Below are 22,597 nucleotides of genomic sequence, written 5' to 3' on the forward strand. Positions count from 1 at the left end.
ATTTGGATTCCAATTAAATAGAAGATCAAGCCTAAAATACTTCTCCAAAAGTCAAGAAATCATTTTCCGTTGATATAGTGCGAAGTCCTGAGAAAAGAAAATCTATAGAAGTCTCTATAGAAGATTAAATACAAACAAAGTCACCGTTAAAACAACCTTCTTAGCTGATCACACTTAAAGTTCAGAAATAAGAAAGCTACACACGCATCTTTATTTTTGTACTTGATTATTAATTAGAGGAAAATATTGAGATTTGTATCTCCCTTTTTATCAAAATCTATAAAATCATTTACAATCTTATTTCATGAATCTCAAGGTAGATTGTGAAATTTGTTATCGACACCCTTGTCATCAAATAAAAAAAATCACCAATAATACAAGAACACAAAACATATCATAAAGATAATTAAAGCCATCCTTCTGAAACAACCACCTTTAGCACGTCGGTACTTTCTTTTATAAGATAATTAAAATTCATGTGATCAAATCCCCTATAATATAACAATCTTTATTGCTTCGACCTGTGATTTTTAATCCAATTGTCCTCCTCAATCGATGAAGTTAATTGATCAAATTGTCCAGATTGAACTCCAAATTGATGATTTGTGGGTGACACATGTAAAATATGGGACATAAGAGCATCATCTTAAATGTTTTTAAAAGAGCATTACAAACTAATGATGAAAGGGAAAATGGTCAAAAGTGATGGCAACATTTTCTTCAATGTGTGGTATAATGGTACACACCATTGACAAAGAGGCATGTAGTGTCATATAAAGGAGATCCACATATGGGTTTTGGTGAAAAAAAAAAAAACTAGAGAAGAAAAGAAAAAGAAAGGTGCGTTAGGGTAGATTTAAGACCCACAATTGATTGTGTTGACATTAGGTTAAATCCATTGGATTCAACATCCTCGAGATTCACGTGTCACACATGACAAAATACTTGAGCTGACACACAATTTTACCCACCCACGCCACAAAAGCCATTAGATAATTACAAAGTTGTTCAGATTCAATGAAACATCAAAGTTGGTAAAAGAAATAAGTCTAAAAGATTTACTTCAAAGCTTTTTATCACTGTTGAGGAAACTTTGTTAGGCGTTGAATGAGAGAAAGAAAATTGCAATTAGTAGCACAAAGCCAAGGTCTCTGACTTTAGGCAAATGATTGTGAAACACGAAAAATAAAATAAAATGAAGTAAACAGCTTGGAAAACGTGACTGATTCTTTAATTAGTGGGTCTTATTTCTTTACTTCTATATCAATATATGATCATATTGGTTAATTTCAAAGATTTTCTATGTTAAATACCTAATTAATGAGGTGATCTTATCATATAATATCTGAAAAAAATCTTATATTTTTCCTTAATATTAAGCGTGTTTATTACAATTACCAAAAAATGATTTTTATTTACTGTTGAGTTCATCATTTTTATATACTGTCGAGTTCAACACTTCTATTTACTTTCGAATTCTACACTGGTAAAACCAACCCATTTTCAATTTTCGAGTTTGCTCGACTAAAATACATGGAAAGATCTATTAAAATTTTGAGATAATGACTTGTTTATAGATGATTTCAACACAAAAGAATCATTCTTGATTGATTTTCATCCAAAAACTTAGAAGAAAAAAAAATGAAAAACCCTAATTCTTTATATATATTTTCAAAATATTTGAAAAAAATCCTTGAAAATGCCTTCTTCTTCCTTCTTAAATCCTTGCCAATGAGAACAGTTAGGACATTCAATCTTGAGAAATGTGGGAGATGAGGTCCAGGGACCGTTAAGAAAAGAAAAGTTTACTAAATGAACTATTAAGAGACCGCCCAAAACTTCGGAACTATTTAGAAGAAGTCCTCCGCGAGGATCCCTTGATTTTAGCAATCTAACAAAAAAAGATATGTTTGTTTAACATTCCCACCTCACCCTACAAAAAAAAACAGAAGGGAAGATGATTCTCACAACGCTGTAGTACTCAGGTGGTCCTTAACAAAGATTAGTATTTCATTGAATAGAGCATGAAAAGGATGTGTGGAGCAACCACTTTCCAACCTTCCTAGTTGGCTTGGACTAGGTATAAGAGCTAGTCATGGATTCCTCTAGTGGGGCCCAAAAGCTGCACCCAACCATCAATTGAGTCCACACCCTATCTCCATCTATACAAAGTTTCAAAGGTGAGGGGACCCCAGACAGAGAGAGAGAGAGAGAGAGACCACTTTTTTCATGCTTGCTAGAAAAGAAATCATAAAGCCAAGGGTGACAAAGGCTCACCTCCTTTACTCATTTGTCTTTGTATTTAGTGAAATGGGCACAATGAGGAAATGAAGAGAAACTTTTCTATTTGTAAGGTACAAATGTCTAGCTAGCTACAACCACCAAACAAAAGAAGATAATAATAGATGTTCAAAACTTAGAATTCAGTTAACTTTTTTTTTTTTCTTATATAAATAAAAAAAGATGTTGGCGTGTTCATTAGTGATGAAAGGGTCTTGCTATCTATCTCATTTTAATGCAAAATGGTATCGAGCCTAGTTCATGAAACCTACACAGGCATTTCGAGTTGCTTGCAATGCACGATATCTTCCCTTAGAAGGTGTTGGAGAGTGAACTAAGAGTTAGTCTCGAAAGTTTCATTGGTGTAAAGTAGTAGAAAAAGACGACAATACCTTCGTCAAGAGTTGTGTCAAGGTTGGTAACCAGTCTAAAAATCCATCACCTCCTATCTTTTGGATAAGGCTCCGGTGGTGATGATTGATTGATTAGAAAGCTAACTAACTCTACCGCCCCATTGCTAAGGTCAATACGTGCTTCACTCCTCACAAGGGTCTCATTGATCATCAATTTAGTCCTGTTGATTATACTACATAAGTTCAGAATAATCCTAATATGAGGTAAAACAAAGGAAAGTCGTTCGAAATTATTTTAACATTTACAAAGGAGACCAATTATAATATGGAGGGATAGCTTAGAATTGCCATAATTTTTTAATCCTATCACATATCTTTTCTTTATTGATTTTTACAAAAAAAAAAATTGTGTTCTCCAACTAGAAGATATGCTATATGAACCAATAGATAAAAACATCAATCAAGCTGATTTTGGTGGGTTGATCCATATGTGGATGGGCCAAAGATTACGGGTCATGGGGCCCGAAATAGTGTGTATGTAGAACAAACGGAGATGACGATCATGTACACTTAGCGATGGTGAAAAGGAAGATCAACAAACATTTAGAAGGTAGAAACCCTCTCCAATTTCATTGTCGAAATCCAGAATTTTATAAGCCAACAATAAAATCGGTCATGGTTTATATTGTTAAATGCTTAGCTATAAGGAATAATATTTCATAAAATGAGCATAGCAGGGATAAGGATGATCGAGATTGATGAGTGGTAAGACTAGAAAAGATAAAATAAATAAAAATGAGTAAATCTCGTAAAAATTAAGAGTTCAACATATTTAATGTTGTGGACCCTTTCAATTGGGACTCTGAGGATGATGATGATCATCATCAAACCCTTGTCCCAAAATGTTGGGGTTGGCACGCATAAGGAATATTGTTCCTCCATTTTTCCCATTTTGGATAAAATAAAGTTATAATTGCAAACAATTGTATCTTTACGTCACGTGTCACACATTTCTGATGCCTCACAATATATTCCTTGAGCACCATTGTATTTGTACACTATAAACATGCTCTGTGATTTCTATTTGTTGGATTTGAGAATTTTTTTTTTAAATTATGGGCTGGAAATCTAATGTATTTTATCCTAGGCATGGTTTACGATAAAATAAAATAAAATAAAAAATCAGATTTTTGAATTATTAATTGGGCTTATTTTGTTGTTTAATAGGTCGGCCCATGAAAATTCATAGGGTCAGACTTTGAATGGGCTGGTTTTAGCCCAAGATAGATCTGTTAACTGGAATATTAAGAAAAAGAGATTTGGTTCACCAAATTTATATTGTGTGACCCAATACTATTTACTAACCCATTAACCAGTTTAAGGATATTTTTTAGTCTACTATTTTGGTTATTTTTCTTGTTTTTAATGGTCTTATAATATCTAAGTAACCAAAATATCGAATCATGAAGGATGAAAGGTTTCGTTTAACCACATAAATATAGAAATTTGAAGTTAAGCGCAAGCCCAATCCGTAGACTAAACTGATCAAATCCAGCCAAAGTAGGATAAATAAAAAATGAAAGCCCATTATTTTGGGCCAGGGAGGTTTGTTTGATTTTAGTTAATTAATGCAAGAGACCTTAGAAAAGGAACTCATATATGTTTACACATAACCACCAAGGGGGTGGCTGAATGGTAGTAACTTGGGGCCAAGGAATCTGCTCTTTCTATGGTCTCAAGTTCAAATCCCACTACCCATAAAAAACCTTGGTGGCCACGCACCGCTCCACGTAGTGGGGCATAGCCTGGGTGCGGGGGGCGTAGGGACTAGTCTGGTGCGCGCAAGCTGGCTCGGATACCCTTCGTTATAAAATATATATATATATAATCTCAACCGTCTAAATGAAAAATCTCTAATGGTCTAGTAAAAGACATATACGGAGAATAGATCTGCATCTCTAAGATAGTGCTAACCATTGGATTTCACATTTCACCGATTGGGCTTGACATTTCTTTGGGAACAATAGTGTCATTATTTTAAATTGTTTAAATTCATAGTTCAATTTTAATGGCTCATTGTACCCATTTAATGTGAAAAAAAAGAAGAAGATATTTTACAATTTTACCCCCCCCCTCTCTCTCCCCTCTTGAGTTTCTCGAGGAGTTGAAGATTAAGATTTTTTTTTTCACGTTATCTTACTCCCTTGAAATTACTGTTATTATTATTATTTTTTTTTTGTATTTAATCATCAAGGAGTTAAGTCGAAAAAAATCATTATTAAAATATCCAAAATGACAATTTTGGATTGAAGAACTCATATATTTTTGACTGATTTTTTTTTTTTTTTGGAAGGTTTAGAGTGAATTTGTTTTAGCAAATTCGGTAGGTACCTATTGAATATTACAAAACAAATTCGATAGCAAAACAGATTTGGTAGTTACCTACCAAACATAATTTTCTTAGGAAATCTTTGTGTTTGGTATGCTAATATTGAATCTTTATGCATAGGATTAGTAAGTACCAACTGAAAATTTTCAAAATGATTTGATACTGACATATTGAACATAAAATTGCTTCGGCTCGATTGTATTTTTGAAGTGTTGGGGTAAAACAAAAGAAATAAGATTAAAGCTAAATGCCATCGTTGAAATCTTTCTAAATTAAAGAAGAAGAAGAATGTGTATGTGAGAGAGAGAGAGAGAGAGAGAAGTATTCAGTAGCCACTTGAGTGCGAGCAATGAAAACTAGGTAAAAACTTGTGAATTGAGTTTGTGCAACGAGACATTTTGTCTTTAAGATGGGTATCACGAGTAAGTAGGTAAAATGAGCCATTGGGGTGTGTGAAAATAGAGTCATCCTTTTGATTATCGAATTTTATTTTATTTTTAAATTAGGATTATTTGTGGGGTTGAATTCAATCATACACCTTGAGATATGTCTTATAAATAATGAAGATCTTCTATTGGTGGCCTTATTTGCTCCCTCCGTTGGCATGGACGAGATTTAACAAATTACATCTTGATGTCCGAGTCAATTATCAAATTGACCGAATAACATCTTATTATCAACTCTTACTAGTTAAATTGAGTAGTCATGATTCCTTTAATTTCAAGGATTTGGTAAGAGTGATTGATGCAAAACTGATCCAATAAGTTATTAGAATATCAGAACCCAAATCCTTGATCCGGATCCATAATAATCGGATTAGAACGGGTTGAATTTCGGGGCTGATCCTATTCGTCCACGACCCTACGATATATGTTTTGATTTAAAGACTCTCAATAGGATTTGGCATACAAGAGATCTCTGGGTCCACATCATATGATGGGTCCATCACAATGCACTAATAGCTTATAATATAGCACTTTTAACCAACCAGTCCAAGATCCAACAAGAGAAAACCCATCAAGGGATTTTTCTAATGTCAAACCATGTTTGAGGCTAAGCATCATTGAAAAACACAAGTTGGTTGAATTTTTACACATGTTCGAATCCCTAGGAATATCTTCCCACTCTACCGTACGTTTGACCTGTTCGTCCAACGAATTGGTGATAAGAATTGTCCAAACTCCATTACTCTATTGCCACACCAACTTTACTATGATCACCCTAAGATGTGTATCAATCCATCTTAATTTAAGAAGTTGTTATTGGCACACCAACTTTTTCTTATTTCAACCCAATTTCTTAAATTATTTATCAAATCACAATTAAAATATTAAAACACACCCTTAAACATTGAGTTGTGATAATATGATATCCCCTCTGACACATGCCCCCATCACATAATCGTAAATCATTTATCTTAAGATATATAAGAAAAGATTTATGATTATGCACAGGGACGGAGCTAGTAAGGAGCTGGTGGGGGCAATTGCCCCTACAGAACTTTGAGACACCCTTATATTTTCAACTAATTACATACCCCATTTGTCCCTACTCCCTCACCTCTCTCCCCATTTGCCCCCACACCCCTCATCTTCCTCTAATTTTTGCCCCCACACCCTCATCTCCCTCCATTCAAGTTCTTCGACTATACAATTAATAATAGTTTGCCCCCATTACAAGAAAATCCTGGCTCCACCCCTGATTATGCATATCTAAAGGCAAATGATCTACGATTCTATAATTGAGGGAGGCGTTAGAAAATCATTACATTCAAACATTACTAAGCTTTGGCTAAAATTATAACTAACATTATAAAACAATTTGAGTAGTTGTTTACTAATGCCACACCAACTCTATCATAAGTAAAAGTCTCTCATATAAAATCTTAAACCCAAGAATGAAAATATCGCATGTAAATTGAAGTACTCTTAGTAAAAGTTGGTGTGGCAATAGAATCTCTCACTTAAGTTTAAAACCCTCAAATCTTAGCTTCGTGAGTGTCGCTGAGGTCTTCGGAGCACCTTATCTTCTTCTCGCTCGCTCATCTCAAATCCACTCGCAGTCGCATAGCAACCAACAATGGACGAAAAAGATTCAATCGAACCCAATGAAGAAGAACCAGAAGCCCAACTCGAGATGCCATCATCTTCTTCTTCAGAAGAAGAATCTGAGTACGACTCAGACGATTCATCCGGCTACGACGAGTACAGCTCGGAAGACGAAACAGAGGACAAAGACCCTGCAAAAGTCAACATAAGACGCATCACCGAAGCTCTCGAAACTAAGAGTAGGAAGAAACAAGAAGAGAAAGAAGACCGAAGTTACCGTTATTATGAAGACGTCTTCGATTTTCCAGAAGACCCAGAGAAATGGAGAGAAGAAGACTTGAGGGAACTTTGGGCAGATGCCCCATTTGAGTTGACGAAACCAGGTTGGGATCCAGTTTGGGCTGATGAGGAAGATTGGGAGGTTGTTGAGAAAGAAGTTGAAGAAGGGAGGGACCCACCCATTGCTCCATTTTACCTCCCATTTAGGAAACACTATCCTGCCATTCCAGATAACCATCACGACATTTATAGTCCCAGATCGGTAATCGAGGAACTCGATCGAATTGAGGAGTTTCTCAAATGGGTCAGCTTCATTTTCCCTGATGGGAGTTCGTAAGTGTAGTTTGCTTATTATCTTCATATTTTGCTAATTATTTATATATTTTATTTTGAACTTGTAGTGATTGTGGGTTTGGTATTTTTAATTCATACTAGTGTTCCTCAAATGGGTTACTCAATTCTTGAATTTTGGGAGTCGCCACTCTGTTCTAGGTCTAGGAATCAGAAAAAAAAAAAAGACTCAAGTAAGATTCGGGTCATTATATGGTCTCTGAGAATTTAGAAAAAAATCGGAGAAAAGATTTGAACGGGTTTGGTCCAAGCTATTGGTTCTCAGTTGCTTCTTTCTCATAATTAGAAATCCACATCAAGTTGCTATATCAATTGTATCGTTAATTGGAGAAATTAGGATGATTTGAAGACTACCCAAAGTGTTTTTTTTTGGTTGCTATTTCAATGGTATTGTTTTACCATGGTACATTTGTATTTTAGCTACATTTTCTCCATTTGGAGCACTATTGAGTGTAAGTTTGCCTTTAAGTATACTATTATTATTATTATCTATGTGGTTCAATGTTTATTTTTGTGTGCTTCGCTTTGATGGTTGTGAGTTTGATTGGGGACTTGGTAATCTTAGATGAATCAGTCATATTTCTTAATTTTTTTATCTACATATAACAATATGATTTCTACTGAAACGCGGATTGGATGTTTAAAGAATTTGAGTGGATAGAGGAGTTTCTCAAATTCTCAACTAGATTCTTATATATTTGGTCTATATTCTGATTGCATTTACTCCACTTGTTTTTATATATTTCTTTATGAGTTCTGGCCACATGTTCTCTGAGAGGAGACAACAAATGTCATTATCTATGTACTGTTTTTATCATCGTATTTTATCTGGCTGTTAGACATTTTCTTTTTCTGTTTTGATGAATATTACTCGATGGAGGGATTGGTAATTTCACTCTATGCTAGTATTCCTCAGATGGGTTAGTCACATTTTTTTCCTGATTTGCGTGATTTATGTGACTTTTGTTTTATATTAAATGATATGATGGTGGCTGAAACACTACAATGATTATATGAGTTTATTTGGTGAGTTAGTGAACCTTTTCTACTTGGTTTTTATTCCAAATTGTGGTGCTTTAGTATGTTTGGCATGTGTTTTGGCTTGTTGAGTTGGACTAGAGTGAGGGTTTGGTAGATCAGTCAGCTTTTTATTGTATGAAGGTTTACTTGGGTCTTTGATTTATATGAAATACCAAATTGGTGAATGAAGATCCATATTGGACAGGTGATCTTTCCTAAACGATTTATTTCATTATTTGGTTACAAAACTATTCATGCATATGCATATGGCTTAGATGCTTTTATTTTTCTTATTTGGTGTTTAGTAGCTGATATTTTGTATATGCTACTCTTTTATATAAATTTCTTTTTTTCTTTGGTTTCAATAAATTACACATGTTGGCAATTAAACTGAAAGATTTTTATACTCATAGCTCTCTTCATATAAATTTTGCTGAAGGTATGAAGGAACTGTTTGGGATGATTTGGCGCATGGAAAAGGCGTGTACGTTGCTGAACAGGGACTGGTCAGGTTTGTCTATCCTAATTCTTATGACCCAATGTTTACCACACTGTTTACTTCATGCTATGTGGCAACTGACAAGGACATGGATATGCTTATTGGTGGCTGATGGTGTTTGACGCTCATACAAAGTATTTGACACACTGGGCCACAAAAACATGATATGCCAACACGTGCATATGATCTATTTTGTATGTTAGGAGATACGTCTTTGTATAATACTTTATCTCATGTTAACTATGTAACATAGAAGAAATTTATTAGATAAGTTGATGTGAATCAAAATCATATAAAAAATATCCAACTAATAGAATAAAATGAAATATTTGAGCAATTAAAATTTTCTTTTGCAACATGTTTGGTACGTGTGTATGACCACTTTGCATTTTTTGTGTTGACCCATGGTTCTTTCTCTTGATTTTTCTAGAACATGTTAATGTTATTAGATGGTGGAACTTTAGTTTCACTAATAAAGTTCTTGGGACTATTAATTCTCGAGTTTTTGGTGGTTGAATGTTTTTCTAGCTGATGGTGTCAAATGTCTGGTCCATTCGTAAACATTTCCCAAGAGGCTTTCTCTGGTTGCAGGTATGAAGGTGAGTGGCTTCAAAACAACATGGAAGGTCATGGGGTGGTTGAAGTAGACATACCTGCGAGAGAACCTGTGCCAGGTTCCAAGTATGTATGCCATCTCTACTTACATACCAATGCTACTACTACCATATTACTAAAGGATCTTATAAATATTTTTCTTAATAACTAGTTCAAGTGAGTTGTTTCTGATACCTGTCTTTCTAGGCTTGAAGCAAAGATGCGTGCAGAAGGGAAGATCATATCTAGGGATTTTATGTCCCCGGAAGATAGAGAATGGATGGAGATGGACATTGAAGATAGCTACCGTTTAGCCAATGGAACATACGAAATTCCATTTGAGGAAAATAATGAATGGGTCAGACAATTTGGAAAGAGACCGTAAGCTTCTATGTCCACCGATTAGCCATTTATTTTTTTCCAAAGCTCTTGATTTTTCACATGCCTTCCATATCTATGATCATTGTCATCAAAGTGTAATCCCACATGAGGGGGGTTTGTTGAGCAAATCTTGTTCCACTGGTTGATTCTACATAAAGTCATGTCTAGTCTTTCATTTCGATGCCATTTTTTTTTTTTTTTTTGGATAGATGATGCCATTACTTTTTTCATTCATTGAAATAGTCATCACCTTCATCCACATAGTCTTATGGAATCATGTGTGTGCTCATAAACAAACACGGGTGTGCATGCATGTAAACTAGGGCTACAACTTGGGCGGGCTGGCCTGAGCTCTACCCGAGCTAAATTGATAGTTGAGCCTGGGCCGAGTTATGTCGAACACAAGTTGACCTTAGGTTAGAACAACTCAACCTGACCTTAATTGGGGCTGAGGATTCGAGCAACCCAACTCAACCCCAACCCAAGGTTATATAATATGTAAATGTATTTTAATTATTTTTTGTTTATGAGTAGAATTTCTTTGCTAATCAAAACAAAATTAGGCCTGTTCAATGAGCCCAACCTGCTCGAAACTACCTAATTTGGGCTAATCCCTCTATGGTCAAGGGTTAAGGTCAAAACTCCATTGGTTGATAATCAACACCAAAACCACGAGGCCACTGGAACAACCACCTCTCCCAGAAAAAGGAGAACTTGAAAATTGGTTTTCTTGTTTCCAAAATAGAGTAGCCGTTTAGTATGATATGTCCATTTCTGCACAAGTTCCTTTTACGTATCTCCTGGCATATCTATTTTTCATTTTGAACTGAGATACTCTGTTTCATATATTTTTATAGAAGGGCTTTGACTTGTTTATTAATGATAATGTTTCTCTTCCAGGGAAAAAGGTCGATACCGTTATGCCGGGCAATGGAAGCATGGCCGGATGCATGGCTGTGGTGTATATGAAGTCAATGAACGTCCCATATTTGTAGGTGCATAAAAACGAGCAATTTGTGCAAGTGTTAAACTTGATTCTTTCTCTCTTTCATACAAATTTTGCAGATATGAACACATGTGCCGATGCTGTATCAGACAATTAACTTTGCAAATATTCAAATGTTCTGTATTCAGGGCAGATTCTACTTCGGAGAGCTATTGGAGGATCCTTATGATTGTGATGAAAATGTTTCAACGGTATTTAAAAAAAAAAAAGGCTTGTCAGTCTTTTGGGTACATTTTAAGGTTTTTGTTTTGGGACTTGTACCGGTTTTGACAAAATAGTTTTTATTCTTGTTTTGGGTATATTTCAGCTGCACGCAGGTATAGCAGAAGTTGCTGCTGCAAAGGCTCGGATGTTTGTTAACAAGCCTGATGGAAGTATGTCTCTTAAACATAATGATTGCTTCAGGGTTAAAAATAAACGAGTATGAGGTTGTCAAGTTCTATATTAAGTACAAACTGAAATCTTAACTACAAGTCCACTTTAGTGAGTGGGTAATTCGGTAATAGTATATGTGGAACTTGGAGAAACCAATTTGTCAGTTTATTCTCGGAGTAGTGAGTGGAATCAAATTGTTAATCACCGACTCATTTAAGTTGACCTTGGGAAACTAATTTTTTTTGCTTTGTTGCTATATGTGGCACTTCACCTAATTTCCACGAAGCTCCATTGCATTTTATTATTATATAACTTTCATTTTAATGTCACTTGATTGTTACCCTACATGCACAGTGGTAAGGGAAGAGAGAGGTCCATATAGTGATCCTCAACATCCCTATTTGTATGAGGAAGAAGATGTGTGGATGGCACCGGGGTTCATTAACCAGTTTTATGATGTAAGCAAAGATTCTCTTTGGCTGGTGAAAATCAAGCTTTGGTTATTCCATTTAAGGAATTAAAAAAAATAAATATGTTTCTATGCAGGTTCCTGATTATTGGAAAACATATGCACAAGAGGTGGATCAGGAAAGGGAGATGTGGTTGAACTCCTTCTATAAATCGCCATTGCGGATCCCCATGCCTGCTGAGCTTGAGTACTGGTGGTCAAAAGGTATTAATTAACCTCGTGTTTCTTCCCTTTTGAAGGACACATCATCTTCATGCTAGGTCGGAGTTAATGGGGAGGGGGTGTGAACCCTCTAGAGGCTGTAGCCTTTCATTTCCTCATCAGAAGATTCTCATGAAACGAAAGTAGAAGGTAGAAAGTAACTGAGGAAGAAAGTAGTTTTGGGAGAAAGTAGCTTTTAGAAAGTAGAAAATAGTTTCATTTTGCTTTTTAAAAAGTTTCTTTTTTAACATTTTAGAAGTAGTTTTTTAAAATGAGTCAGGATCCAGAATGATGTCCCATTGCCATAGCATAGGAATGATATCTACGTGGTGTGTCTTGGTAGGATTTTAAGACACATTGGGTTCCTAACTAAGCCATTTTTTATATGGCACAGAACCCAATGTGTTTGTTTTCCAATAAAGACATGCCACATAGACGCTGTATTTTGCTTTAGGAACAGGACACTGTACTGGATCGCGACTCTTTTAAAATTAATCCAAACAAACTTTTAACTTCTCAACTTTCAAAAGTTTAAAGAAAAAAAAAATGTACTTTTAAAGTAATCCAAATGGGCTTTGAGGTCTCAAGAAGAAAGATAAAAGAGGAGCATAAAAATTCCCAGTGTAAAAACATTTCATGCTTTAGACCATGGGTTTTTTGGTTTGATTTGATAGTTTATAATCAATTTTTGAACATTTTTGTGATTTGATGAGGAATATATCATTTACATCAGATGAGAATCCCGAATTTGTTCTCCTAAACAAGGAACCAGAGCCCGACCCCGAAGACCCATCAAAGCTTGTATATACAGAAGACCCGGTCATTCTACACACACCAACCGGACGCTTAATCAATTATATTGAGGATGAGAAATATGGTGTTCGTTTATTTTGGCAGCCCCCTCTTAAAGAAGGGGAGGAAGTGGACCCGAACAAAGCCGAGTTTCTTCCACTTGGATTTGATGAGTTCTATGGGAAATCTGTGCCTATAAGGAAGGCAGGCATATGGGAACGCCTTAATACAAAACTTGCAAATACAATCAATCCAGTATTTGATAAGCTGGAGAATTGGATTGAAGAAAAGAAGAAAGAAAGTGAGATGAGATGCAAATTGATCGAACATGAGCTTGAATTTGTAGAAGCTGAATTGTGTCTCAAAGAAGCAATTGAAGACATGGAAACGGAGCTTGAAAGGAAACAAAAAGAAGAGGAGAAGAAAGTGGATATGGGTCAGCAGGATGGAGAAGATACTACTATTGCACCTGATCAGGATGGCAGAGATTTGGCAGAGGAGGACGAGGATGCAGACGAGGATGAGGGAGAGGACGATGAGGGTGAGCCTACGAGTTTCGGATCAGTTATAGAAGATCAGGACTCGGGAAATAATGACAAGAAGGGAAACAAACCTGGGAAATCTCCCTTTTCTTCTTCTTCATTGTCGTTCGCTTCTTGTAGCCTGGTTTTAACAGTAAGTTCTTTTATATTTTTCCTTGGCTTTTATTTGTTTGATCATTTGATTTGAAAAGGAAAAATAAATAAATCGAGACTCGATTCAGAATCAGTGACAGCCAAGTCTTGATCAATCATAAATTCTTATAGCATAGTGTACTTTCTGTTTAAAAGCTTATAATAGAGAGATGCTATTGGCACGCCAATTTTTACTTATTACACCCAATTAGAATAGAAAACAAAAAGTTAATGATGAGAATAAGTAAAAGTTGGGGAGCCAATAGAAACTCTCTTTTTTTTTTTACTTTTTTAGATTTTTATTTGTTAGATGTTGGAATTTATATGGGCCCTAATCCTAATTGTAAACAACTGTTGAAGTTGTTTGAATTGTTATAATGCTTTCCAATGTCGAAGTAATAGCTTGAACCAAACTTTTGCAATGTTTGAATGGCGTGTTTTAATCTTTAATTAGGGTGTGATAAATAATTTAAGAATTTGGTGGGTGTAATAAGTAAAAGTTGGTGTGCCAATAGCTGCTCTCTTATAATAACTATAATTTGATTCCAGGTACTCTTTAGATTCTTAAATATTTTAACTAGTGTTTTTTTCTCTTCTCGATTGCTTTATGAAAACTTACCCACTTAACTTCACCTGAATTTTGAAGGTAGACGACTCAATTTGGAAACATTTTGTATGAGAACCAAACTTGTGAATTTACTGTTCTCGTTGGGCCTTGCAGGTTCCATCTAAGGTTCAAGAATACTTTCTATCATGGAAGAACGGAAGAAAATGGCCTACAACTACAACACTTGGTCCTCAGTCATGTTCCGAGAACTCCATTGGTCCTTTGGAAACATTGAACACAGTTAGTTTCCCCATTGTGCCCGACCAACATAGAAGCCTCAAAGCAACAAGTCAAGAACCACGTAGGTTTTACAAGAAAGGCAACAAATTCTCTCAAATGCATTCATTGTCTCGGATTTTATTAAGAAATCAGGCTTCTGCAACCCAAAAGAAAACCCCGAGAGAGCAAGGACTGTGGAGGCATCACCAGCCACAACGAGCACCTGAAATAAATTATCCCAACTTGTTATCGCTGCACACCCCGATACATTGTCTGGAGTCTTATATGGATAAATTAATGGGGTGATTTGTGTGCTTCTCTCATTATTTGTACTCCTTTTTTGTGGATGAACTCTGTAGCGTAAAATTTAATAGTGTCTGTGATGATGAGAGACATGCAAGAAGCAATGGGTCTCCATTGTTTCTGCCAATTTACCTAAGCCTTCCCTTGTGTTTGTTCTAGTTGAGGTGAAAAATGTTGTTTGTCAATTTGAACTTTGAGGAATCAATAAGTTTAGAGATATATGAAAACTCAAAGAAGTATTTTTCTTCTTTGGTATCAATAGCTTCTGTTCCTTTTGTCCAACAGGCCAATGCATCTGCTAATATCATTGCTTATAATCATTTGCAAATGCAAATAATTTTCTAAAATTAATTTTATTGGTGCACCATGCAAATGATTTGCATTAAATTGCAAATGATTTGTATGTTATTGGATCACCTAAATTCTTAAGAAATTTTATTTGCACAAATCATTTGCGAAATTATTTGACTCCGAGGCATATCAAAATTACTAAAATATCTTTTATCAAGGAAATTAAAATTTATAAAAAAAAAAAATGAGGTATTATACTTTTTACAATAATATGCATATGAATTTATGAAAATACCCTTCCTCCAATATACATTAAATTGCATATTGAAATTACAAATTTAGCTCTCATCTATCTTATTACAAAATATCTATCATTGTGGAGGTATTTTTGCAAATTCATATTTATATTATTGTAATAGGTGTTAAGCTATTTTGTTATTGGAATTGGTTATTTGATGATGGGTAATTTTTGTAATTCCAATATGTAGATTATTATACCTTTTTATAGCGATAGTTTTGTAAATTCATATGTAACAAGTAAAAATTGTTTTCGAATTTTATTTTAACAAAAAAATTGCATTGCAAATATCAATCAAACACAAGACGAGATTTGCTAGAGATTTCTCAATGTTTAACAAGTAATGGTAAATATTTCATTGCAAACCATTTACAAATACAAATGATTTGTAGTGTACCAGGCAGGGCCTAAAATTCAATTGGGTACAAACCTATTACTAATATATTTTATTGCTGTGACCACTCATATATATCTTGCCACTAAGGAAAACCTCCAAAAATATTTTTTTTAATCAAACATTTCTTGGTCAACTTATATTATTAAATCTCATGTATGATGCATCTCGTATATGATACAAGAAATTCAAAATATTTTAATCAATTTACATCTTCAGTCAATCTCTAAGAGTCTTAATCAAATGCAATTCAATTCTATTTGATGACCATTTATTATAAATTTTAGTTTATAATTGAAACTAATTACTACAACTAGATAGGGCTCAGAACATTGCACCTTTTTTAAAGAAATCTCCAAGGTTGAGATTTGAAACCCCCAAGTGCTAGTGCCTGGTGAGAAGGCCAAGACCACACCTCAAAAAGTGAAGGTCTTGAGTTTGAATCCCCCTTTACGAGCTACTCTCAGGGATTTATATCAGAAATTATTGCATGTCAAGGGAGAGGACAATACGTGCCTCAAGGATTAGTCAAGTGCTCTAAGAGGCCCAAATAACTTGGTTCAAAAAACCTTTGGTTAAGCTTTGAAAATTTAGAATAAGGTCTTCAAATATTCTGTTGATCTCAAATTATTTTTCAAGTTTTAGTCATTTTTAGATTATCAAGCGAAAATAATGATTTTTGAATAGTCATCAAAACGATGACTATTTTAGGAAAGGGGAGAGGGATCTTCCTCCTAATATATGTTACAATAGGATTTTTCTCTAAAATCATGCCTACAACGCATCTTGTCCCTCTAATTGAAAGAATGAGTAGAAAAAATGGTTTTTAGGTGTTAAACGAGTAAAACATACCTTTTTCAAAAAATAAAATAAAATAATAATAATATTTTTTTAAACAGATTTTTCGTATTTGATTTTGGTCCTTATAAGCTTTGAAGGGTGGTGCTCAAATTAGAAAATCAACTAATTCTACAAAGAGGAAAAAGAACACAACACAACAATTTATATTTTTATAGTTTCCTTCTTCTTTCAAAAAAAAAAAAAAAAAACTTTTATACCATGGCAAACCCATAATCCAACATGGTGGTGGCTAACTAAATACATTCAAGGAGGAGAAAGACTTGGTCATACCTACCCAAATAAGATCCTTATTATCATCTCTAGGATTAAAAGTCTAAAAAATAAAGATTTGCTCTCTTTTTGTTGTGTGTTTGAAATTGAGTGGCCTCTTAATTTATCTTATTGCAAGTTAGGAAATTTTTGCACATCTTTGCATTATCACAAAAAAATAAATATTGTGGGTGCTTATAGTATGACTCAACTTCAAAACCCACCTTCAACTTAACTCACTTAGCATAAAAAAGAGTCATAATAATGTGATGCTCTTTTTTCAGATGCCCCTATACGTCCTCACCACAAAATCATAGATCCTTTGCTTTGAGATATACAAGAAAAAGATTTATGGTTTTGTAACTACGAAGTCAGGGGGGTGCCTGAAAAAAGAGGTCATTATCATTAGTCTAAAATTAAAGTATATTTTAAAAATATATTGTATTTTACATAAATTAAAAATTTTAAAACATGCTGGCTATGGGGTTCGAACCCATGCGCACTTATGTGCAGAAGATCTTAAGTCTTCCCCCTTAACCTCTCGGGCAAACCAGCTTATATTTTAGATGTAGACGTATGTTATAATATATACTAATTTACTTTATAAAGTGAATGAATTTCTCTAGAAGTTTCTCGCAAGTACAAAATCTAACTTTTGCCGAATCAAATTTCAGAGACGAGAACACAAAGCTTCGATTCATCAATGGCAGAGCACTTAGCTTCGATCTTTGGAACTGAGAAAGATCGAGTGAATTGCCCGTTTTACTTCAAGATCGGAGCTTGTAGACATGGAGATCGGTGTTCGAGACTCCATACAAAACCCAGCATCAGCCCTACGTTACTTCTCTCAAACATGTACCAGAGGCCTGATATGATCACTCCAGGGATAGATCCTCAAGGACAAGCCATGGATCCTCGCAAGATCCAGGAACATTTCGAGGTTTTAAAAGAAATTTAATATTTGTTTTTTTTAATGAGTATGTTTGCATGTAAATGAAGATCTTTGATTTTGATCAGAATTAGGGTTTTATTTCATGTTCTAGAGAAAGAAATGTTTTAAAGACTTTAATTTGATGAGAAATGTGGATTGTGTTAGGTGATTTTAGTTATTTAATTGGTTGGATAAAAATTTTAATTGGGTATGGTTATGCGGTCTTGGATTCGTCTCTGTTTTATATTATATTATATATAATACATAAAGCATTTAATTTAATTTATTATATAGGATAGCGTTCAATGGCTAACTTTTTGGCAAAACATTTTTCAAAACATGAGTTAGAAGTTTTGGAATGGGCTGATTTTTGGTGATGATGATCTCCTCACCGTAGAGATCATCCTCACCAAAAATCAGCCCATTCCAAAACTTCTAACTCATGTTTTGAAAAATGTTTTGCCAAAAAGTTTGCCATTGAACGTGACCCTATTATATATTTCCAATATAACATGTTCTCAAACATAATTATACATGTTATGATGCCAACAAAAAAAAAAAAAACTGATCAACATATCTTTTGTTCAAAATAATACACTATTGAAAAAATGCAAAATCATAACATCGAGATATAATCATCAAATCTCAAATTTATACATTTATGAATCAAAATTATATTATGTATAAAAAAAAAATCCCACATAAAAAATGATAGTATTTAGTTTAGTTTAGTTTTTTTTTTTGAAAAGAAAAAAACATGTTTAAAATGTAAAAAAGGCATTTAAAACAAAAAAAAAAAAAAAAAACTTGACTTTTTCAACCAAAAAAAAAAAAAAGAAAATGAGACATTTCAAAAAGTTGTGTTTTCTCATTGTTTTTAATCATCGGAGGTACAAGACGTGTTTTACATGCGTTTTTTGTTACTATGGAAAGAAATGATATATTACAAGTCTTTGCAACTGATTAGAAATGGAAAAAAAAAAAAAAAGGTGAAATAGAAAGATATAATTGGCTTGAGATTTGGGTCATGGGGGGCAGGGGATTTCTATAAATCTGCTAGATTTAGAGAAAAGAAAAATTGAAGATCACGTCAAAGTTTGATTCCCATTTGTTGATTCTATTATGTGCCATATGTGTATTGCAGTTGTATTTTATTTTTGTTAGCTGCAGGGTTTCCTTTTGAATGCAGGATTTCTATGAAGATTTGTTCGAGGAGCTGAGTAAATATGGAGAGATTGAGAGTTTGAACATATGTGACAACTTGGCTGATCACATGGTAATTTTCTTTGATTGCAAAGTCTTTGTATTTAATCATTTTACTTCAGTATATAAATTTTCTTCAAGAAGGTGCCACTTAGCTAAGTTGGTAAAGGCTTGAGGAGAGTTGATCCCATGACCTAGGTTCAAATCCCGTTGAACTCACCTTCACCACTGTTAGCCACTAACCCCTTTCTAGCCAAGCAAGAAACAAAATATAAATTTGCATTGATATTTGTATACAGGTGGGTAATGTCTATGTTCAGTTTAGAGAGGAAGAACATGCTTCAAATGCACTTCGGAATCTTAGTGGAAGATTTTATGCAGGTCATTTTTCCCTACTTTTTTTTTTTTTTTTTGAAACTTAGAAGATGGTTATTTACAGAATAGAGTGAGACTATTGATTTCAATCTGGACTTTTTATTTGTAGTCAGCTCTCATATTAGCCATTAGTAGCTTAGACTTAGGTCATAAATAGTAAAAACCAGCAATATCATTAGCTTCTTTGTCTGTCCTTGACTCGGTTTTTTGATAATAAAAGTTTGCCTTATCCTATATGGTGTTTCACTTAGAGTAAGACTAATCTTACTAACTTATGGCAACCAAAAACATGATCCGATGCCACAGGGTTGAGAGGACAAAATTCTATCAACTTCGGAAAAAAAAAGTTATTTTTTAACTGTTGAATTTTTATTTTAAATTTTGGAGTTTGCTGGAAGTTCAGTAGCTGTCCATTTTCAAAACCTTGGATCAAGCCCAAAAAAAATGTTTTTTTTTTTTTTAATTTTGTTTTTTGCATCTGAGTTTTTTCATGAAATCTAGTGGGCTTTGGTGTTGGATTGCCAATGTGCTAATCCATTTGAGCTCAACATTTAAATCTTACTAAGTTAGCAAGGAAACTGTTCTTCCACTTATTTCAGCATCTAGCATGTTATGTGATTGCATCCTTCTTTTCCATTGTTTAGTGGTTCTAGCTGGTTGATAGTTCTGATTATTTCATATCAAAACTCCATCTCACTACGGAGATATAATTAAATGTTTCAGGGCGTCCCATTATTGTCGACTTTTCCCCTGTGACGGATTTCCGTGAAGCCACATGTAGGCAATATGAGGAGAACACGTGCAACCGAGGTGGTTACTGCAACTTTATGCATCTGAAAAAGATTAGTAGGTAAACATACCGATGAATTTCTGTTCTTCCTTTTTCATTTCTTATAGACTCATTTTCTTGCAATTGATGCATATAACTTCAACATGTCAGAGAGTTGAGGCGGCAATTATTCGGTAGATACCGGAGCAGGCACAGTCGCAGTCGAAGCAGAAGCCGAAGTCCTTATAGGCATCGCAGCTATGAGGAGCACTTACATGATGGCCGTGGTCATAGTAGAAGGCATGATGACAGAGGCCGCCATTATCATGACGAACGTGGTAGGAGGCCCAGGAGTCCCCACACTGGACATAGGAGGGGACGTAGCGGAAGCCCTCAAAATAGGAGTCCTATTAGGGAAGGTAGTGCTGAGAGAAGGGCTAAAATTGAGCAATGGAACAGAGAAAGGGAACAAGCAGAATTTGCTAATAAGAATGATAATAAAACTACTAGTAATGATAACTATGAGAGCAATGGGTATGCACAAAGTGGAAACGATTATGACCAACATCAACAGCAGTCGGCACACCATGGAGGATATGGCTACTGATCATCTAATAGGTGTTCTCTGGTTTGTTCCCCTTGCTCTTACTTTATCGTTTCTCTGTTTAAGATTTAGTAAAGAGGGTTGCTATGTACAAAAGCACACACTAAACAAATATATCTTACAGTCCATTTTCCACTGTGCAGGTGGAGTGCAGGTTCAGTCCTTTGATATAGAATGATAAAAACCAAAAAAATATTCATTCTTTTTTCAAAAAAATGTTATTTTTCTTCCTAACCACCACAACAATGCCTTACTTATATGCTTGAATGAACGATGGTGTGCTTGTTAACCATTTCTTGTTTCCTTTTTCATTTTCCTTGTTTTTTTGTTTGTTCTGTGTCTTTTTGCCCTTCTTCCCATACCATTTGAATCTTAAAACTTATTTTTATGTATCAATTACTTTCTGAAATTTGGCCAAAAACCCACATCAAATCCACATGTCAGAGATGTTGACACCTTAATTTAGAGGAATCTATTGTTATCGTACATATTTTTTTCTTGACTATTGTTTATATAACTATATGTTTTTCATTTATATCTACTTATTTAAGAACATTCTCTTATATATTATGCTTAAATAAACAATTATGATTGAGTCATCCTTCATGATAGATAGGATGAACTTTTGCAGACCTGTCAGTGGAGTTTTGTTGAGGTTGGGTTGCCACAAAACATGTCTAGTTATGTTTAGCAGACTTCAAAATGGGTACTTTATCCTTAATGGAGATTCCAGTTTTAAGTGAAATATAATATTCACACTTATCCTTTATGTATCTGGGTAACATTTTATCCCAGTTAATTGGTTGTAATACAGTCAGTGTTATATTGGTTGTTTTTCACAATCATGTTTAAAGGCTCTTATTTTGTTAGTTATAATCTCTTATGATATTTTGCGCATTTTAGGACATCTGAAAAGAGCTTCTGGAATTTAAATTACGCCAAATGTTTTAAATGCAAAAGTTATATGCAGCTGTTTTTTCTTGGGCTTGAACCCACCATCTCAAAAGTTGCATTGCACATGTCAACCAACCAAGCTATTGGTCCAAGCCGTAGCTCTCAAACCATTTTGTCATTCCTCATAGGACCATCTGAACTGACTTGTGCTAAAATACATTTTTTGGTGATTAAAAGTGGAAACTGTTTGAGGGGGTGAGGAATGCTACTCGAACGTCTACAATTGCAAATTTGTTCTTGTGTAGACCATGATTGTTATGGTGAATCGACCTTTATCTTTGACTGCCGAACATGGTTAGACAACTGGATTTTTACTACTTATATTCCCCCCTTTTTTTGCCAGAAATAATTGCGATCTTACAAACTTTTGAGTTTTGCAGATTCAGGTATCTCTTATAAAGCTTGACCTTGGTTTTTATAGCACCTTACGATGAAATTTGTGTACAGGTTGTTGGGTACATTGTCAGTGGAGTGAGTTTGCAGGATTTAACAGATTGCATCCAGAAGAGTTATCAAGAGATCTTTCTCAAAATACAAAGCAAAAGCGGATGGAATGCTCTTTGAAGGGAACATACTTCAAACTTATTCAGAATTTATGTGTACTATGTTTATGAAATCTTATCAGAATGAGGCCTTGGTTTGCATAGAAAAATCAAAGTTAATTGCTCGTCTTTTTGTGTGACTTCTAATCATCTTTTTATATTTTTTCCTTGTTTCATGGCATAAACCTATAGTGGCGTTACAGATTCCAAGTGTGTTTGCTCTTACACTAACGCAGACACCATGACTCTTCACACTTAGTTTCTTGCCCCCATTAAAATTATTTGA

At 34.5% G+C, this 22,597-nt stretch overlaps 2 protein-coding genes and 1 non-coding gene across 7 annotated transcripts; 2 read left to right on the top strand and 1 right to left on the bottom strand.

The window, feature by feature from the left end:
- The first annotated feature begins 7,017 nt into the window (after nucleotides 1-7,017).
- On the top strand, nucleotides 7,018-15,099 carry EMB1211 (MORN (Membrane Occupation and Recognition Nexus) repeat-containing protein). Its single transcript, XM_086445130.1, has 11 exons — nucleotides 7,018-7,682; nucleotides 9,160-9,231; nucleotides 9,811-9,900; nucleotides 10,021-10,194; nucleotides 11,095-11,185; nucleotides 11,329-11,391; nucleotides 11,508-11,574; nucleotides 11,930-12,033; nucleotides 12,122-12,248; nucleotides 12,979-13,712; nucleotides 14,433-15,099. The coding sequence occupies exons 1-11, from the start codon at nucleotides 7,102-7,104 to the stop codon at nucleotides 14,841-14,843; spliced, it is 2,514 nt and encodes an 837-aa protein (XP_086301256.1). The 5' UTR covers nucleotides 7,018-7,101; the 3' UTR covers nucleotides 14,844-15,099.
- A 2,306-nt stretch (nucleotides 15,100-17,405) lies between these two features.
- On the bottom strand, nucleotides 17,406-17,488 carry TRNAL-UAA (transfer RNA leucine (anticodon UAA)). The gene has a single exon. It is a non-coding gene; the product is annotated as a tRNA-Leu (tRNA).
- A 96-nt stretch (nucleotides 17,489-17,584) lies between these two features.
- On the top strand, nucleotides 17,585-22,458 carry LOC147399676 (splicing factor U2af small subunit B-like). 5 transcript variants are annotated; one of them, XM_086445133.1, is made up of 6 exons: nucleotides 17,585-17,873; nucleotides 19,054-19,140; nucleotides 19,367-19,448; nucleotides 20,166-20,292; nucleotides 20,383-20,839; nucleotides 20,959-22,458. In XM_086445133.1, the coding sequence occupies exons 1-5, from the start codon at nucleotides 17,637-17,639 to the stop codon at nucleotides 20,816-20,818; spliced, it is 969 nt and encodes a 322-aa protein (XP_086301259.1). In that variant the 5' UTR covers nucleotides 17,585-17,636; the 3' UTR covers nucleotides 20,819-20,839; nucleotides 20,959-22,458. The 5 variants fall into 5 exon arrangements, with proteins under 5 accessions (XP_086301259.1, XP_086301258.1, XP_086301260.1 ...); XM_086445132.1 differs by having other exon boundaries at nucleotides 22,217-22,458; XM_086445134.1 differs by having other exon boundaries at nucleotides 20,383-20,829.
- Nucleotides 22,459-22,597: the final 139 nt, after the last annotated feature.

The sequence above is a fragment of the Akebia trifoliata genome, chromosome 6 (assembly GCF_017979445.1).
Source record: "Akebia trifoliata isolate Shusen 1 chromosome 6, ASM1797944v1, whole genome shotgun sequence".
Classification (NCBI taxonomy): Eukaryota; Viridiplantae; Streptophyta; class Magnoliopsida; order Ranunculales; family Lardizabalaceae; genus Akebia; species Akebia trifoliata.

Excerpts from the sequence above, each read along its gene's own strand:
- EMB1211 (XM_086445130.1), top strand. The coding sequence starts at position 7,102 with ATGGACGAAAAAGATTCAATCGAACCCAATGAAGAAGAACCAGAAGCC. Across the intron at positions 11,186-11,328 it reads TCAATGAACGTCCCATATTT|GGCAGATTCTACTTCGGAGA; the intron begins GTAGGTGCATAA and ends TTCTGTATTCAG. Across the intron at positions 11,392-11,507 it reads GTGATGAAAATGTTTCAACG|CTGCACGCAGGTATAGCAGA; the intron begins GTATTTAAAAAA and ends GGTATATTTCAG.
- LOC147399676 (XM_086445131.1), top strand. The coding sequence starts at position 17,637 with ATGGCAGAGCACTTAGCTTCGATCTTTGGAACTGAGAAAGATCGAGTG. Across the intron at positions 19,141-19,366 it reads ACAACTTGGCTGATCACATG|GTGGGTAATGTCTATGTTCA; the intron begins GTAATTTTCTTT and ends ATTTGTATACAG. Across the intron at positions 20,293-20,382 it reads CATCTGAAAAAGATTAGTAG|AGAGTTGAGGCGGCAATTAT; the intron begins GTAAACATACCG and ends TCAACATGTCAG.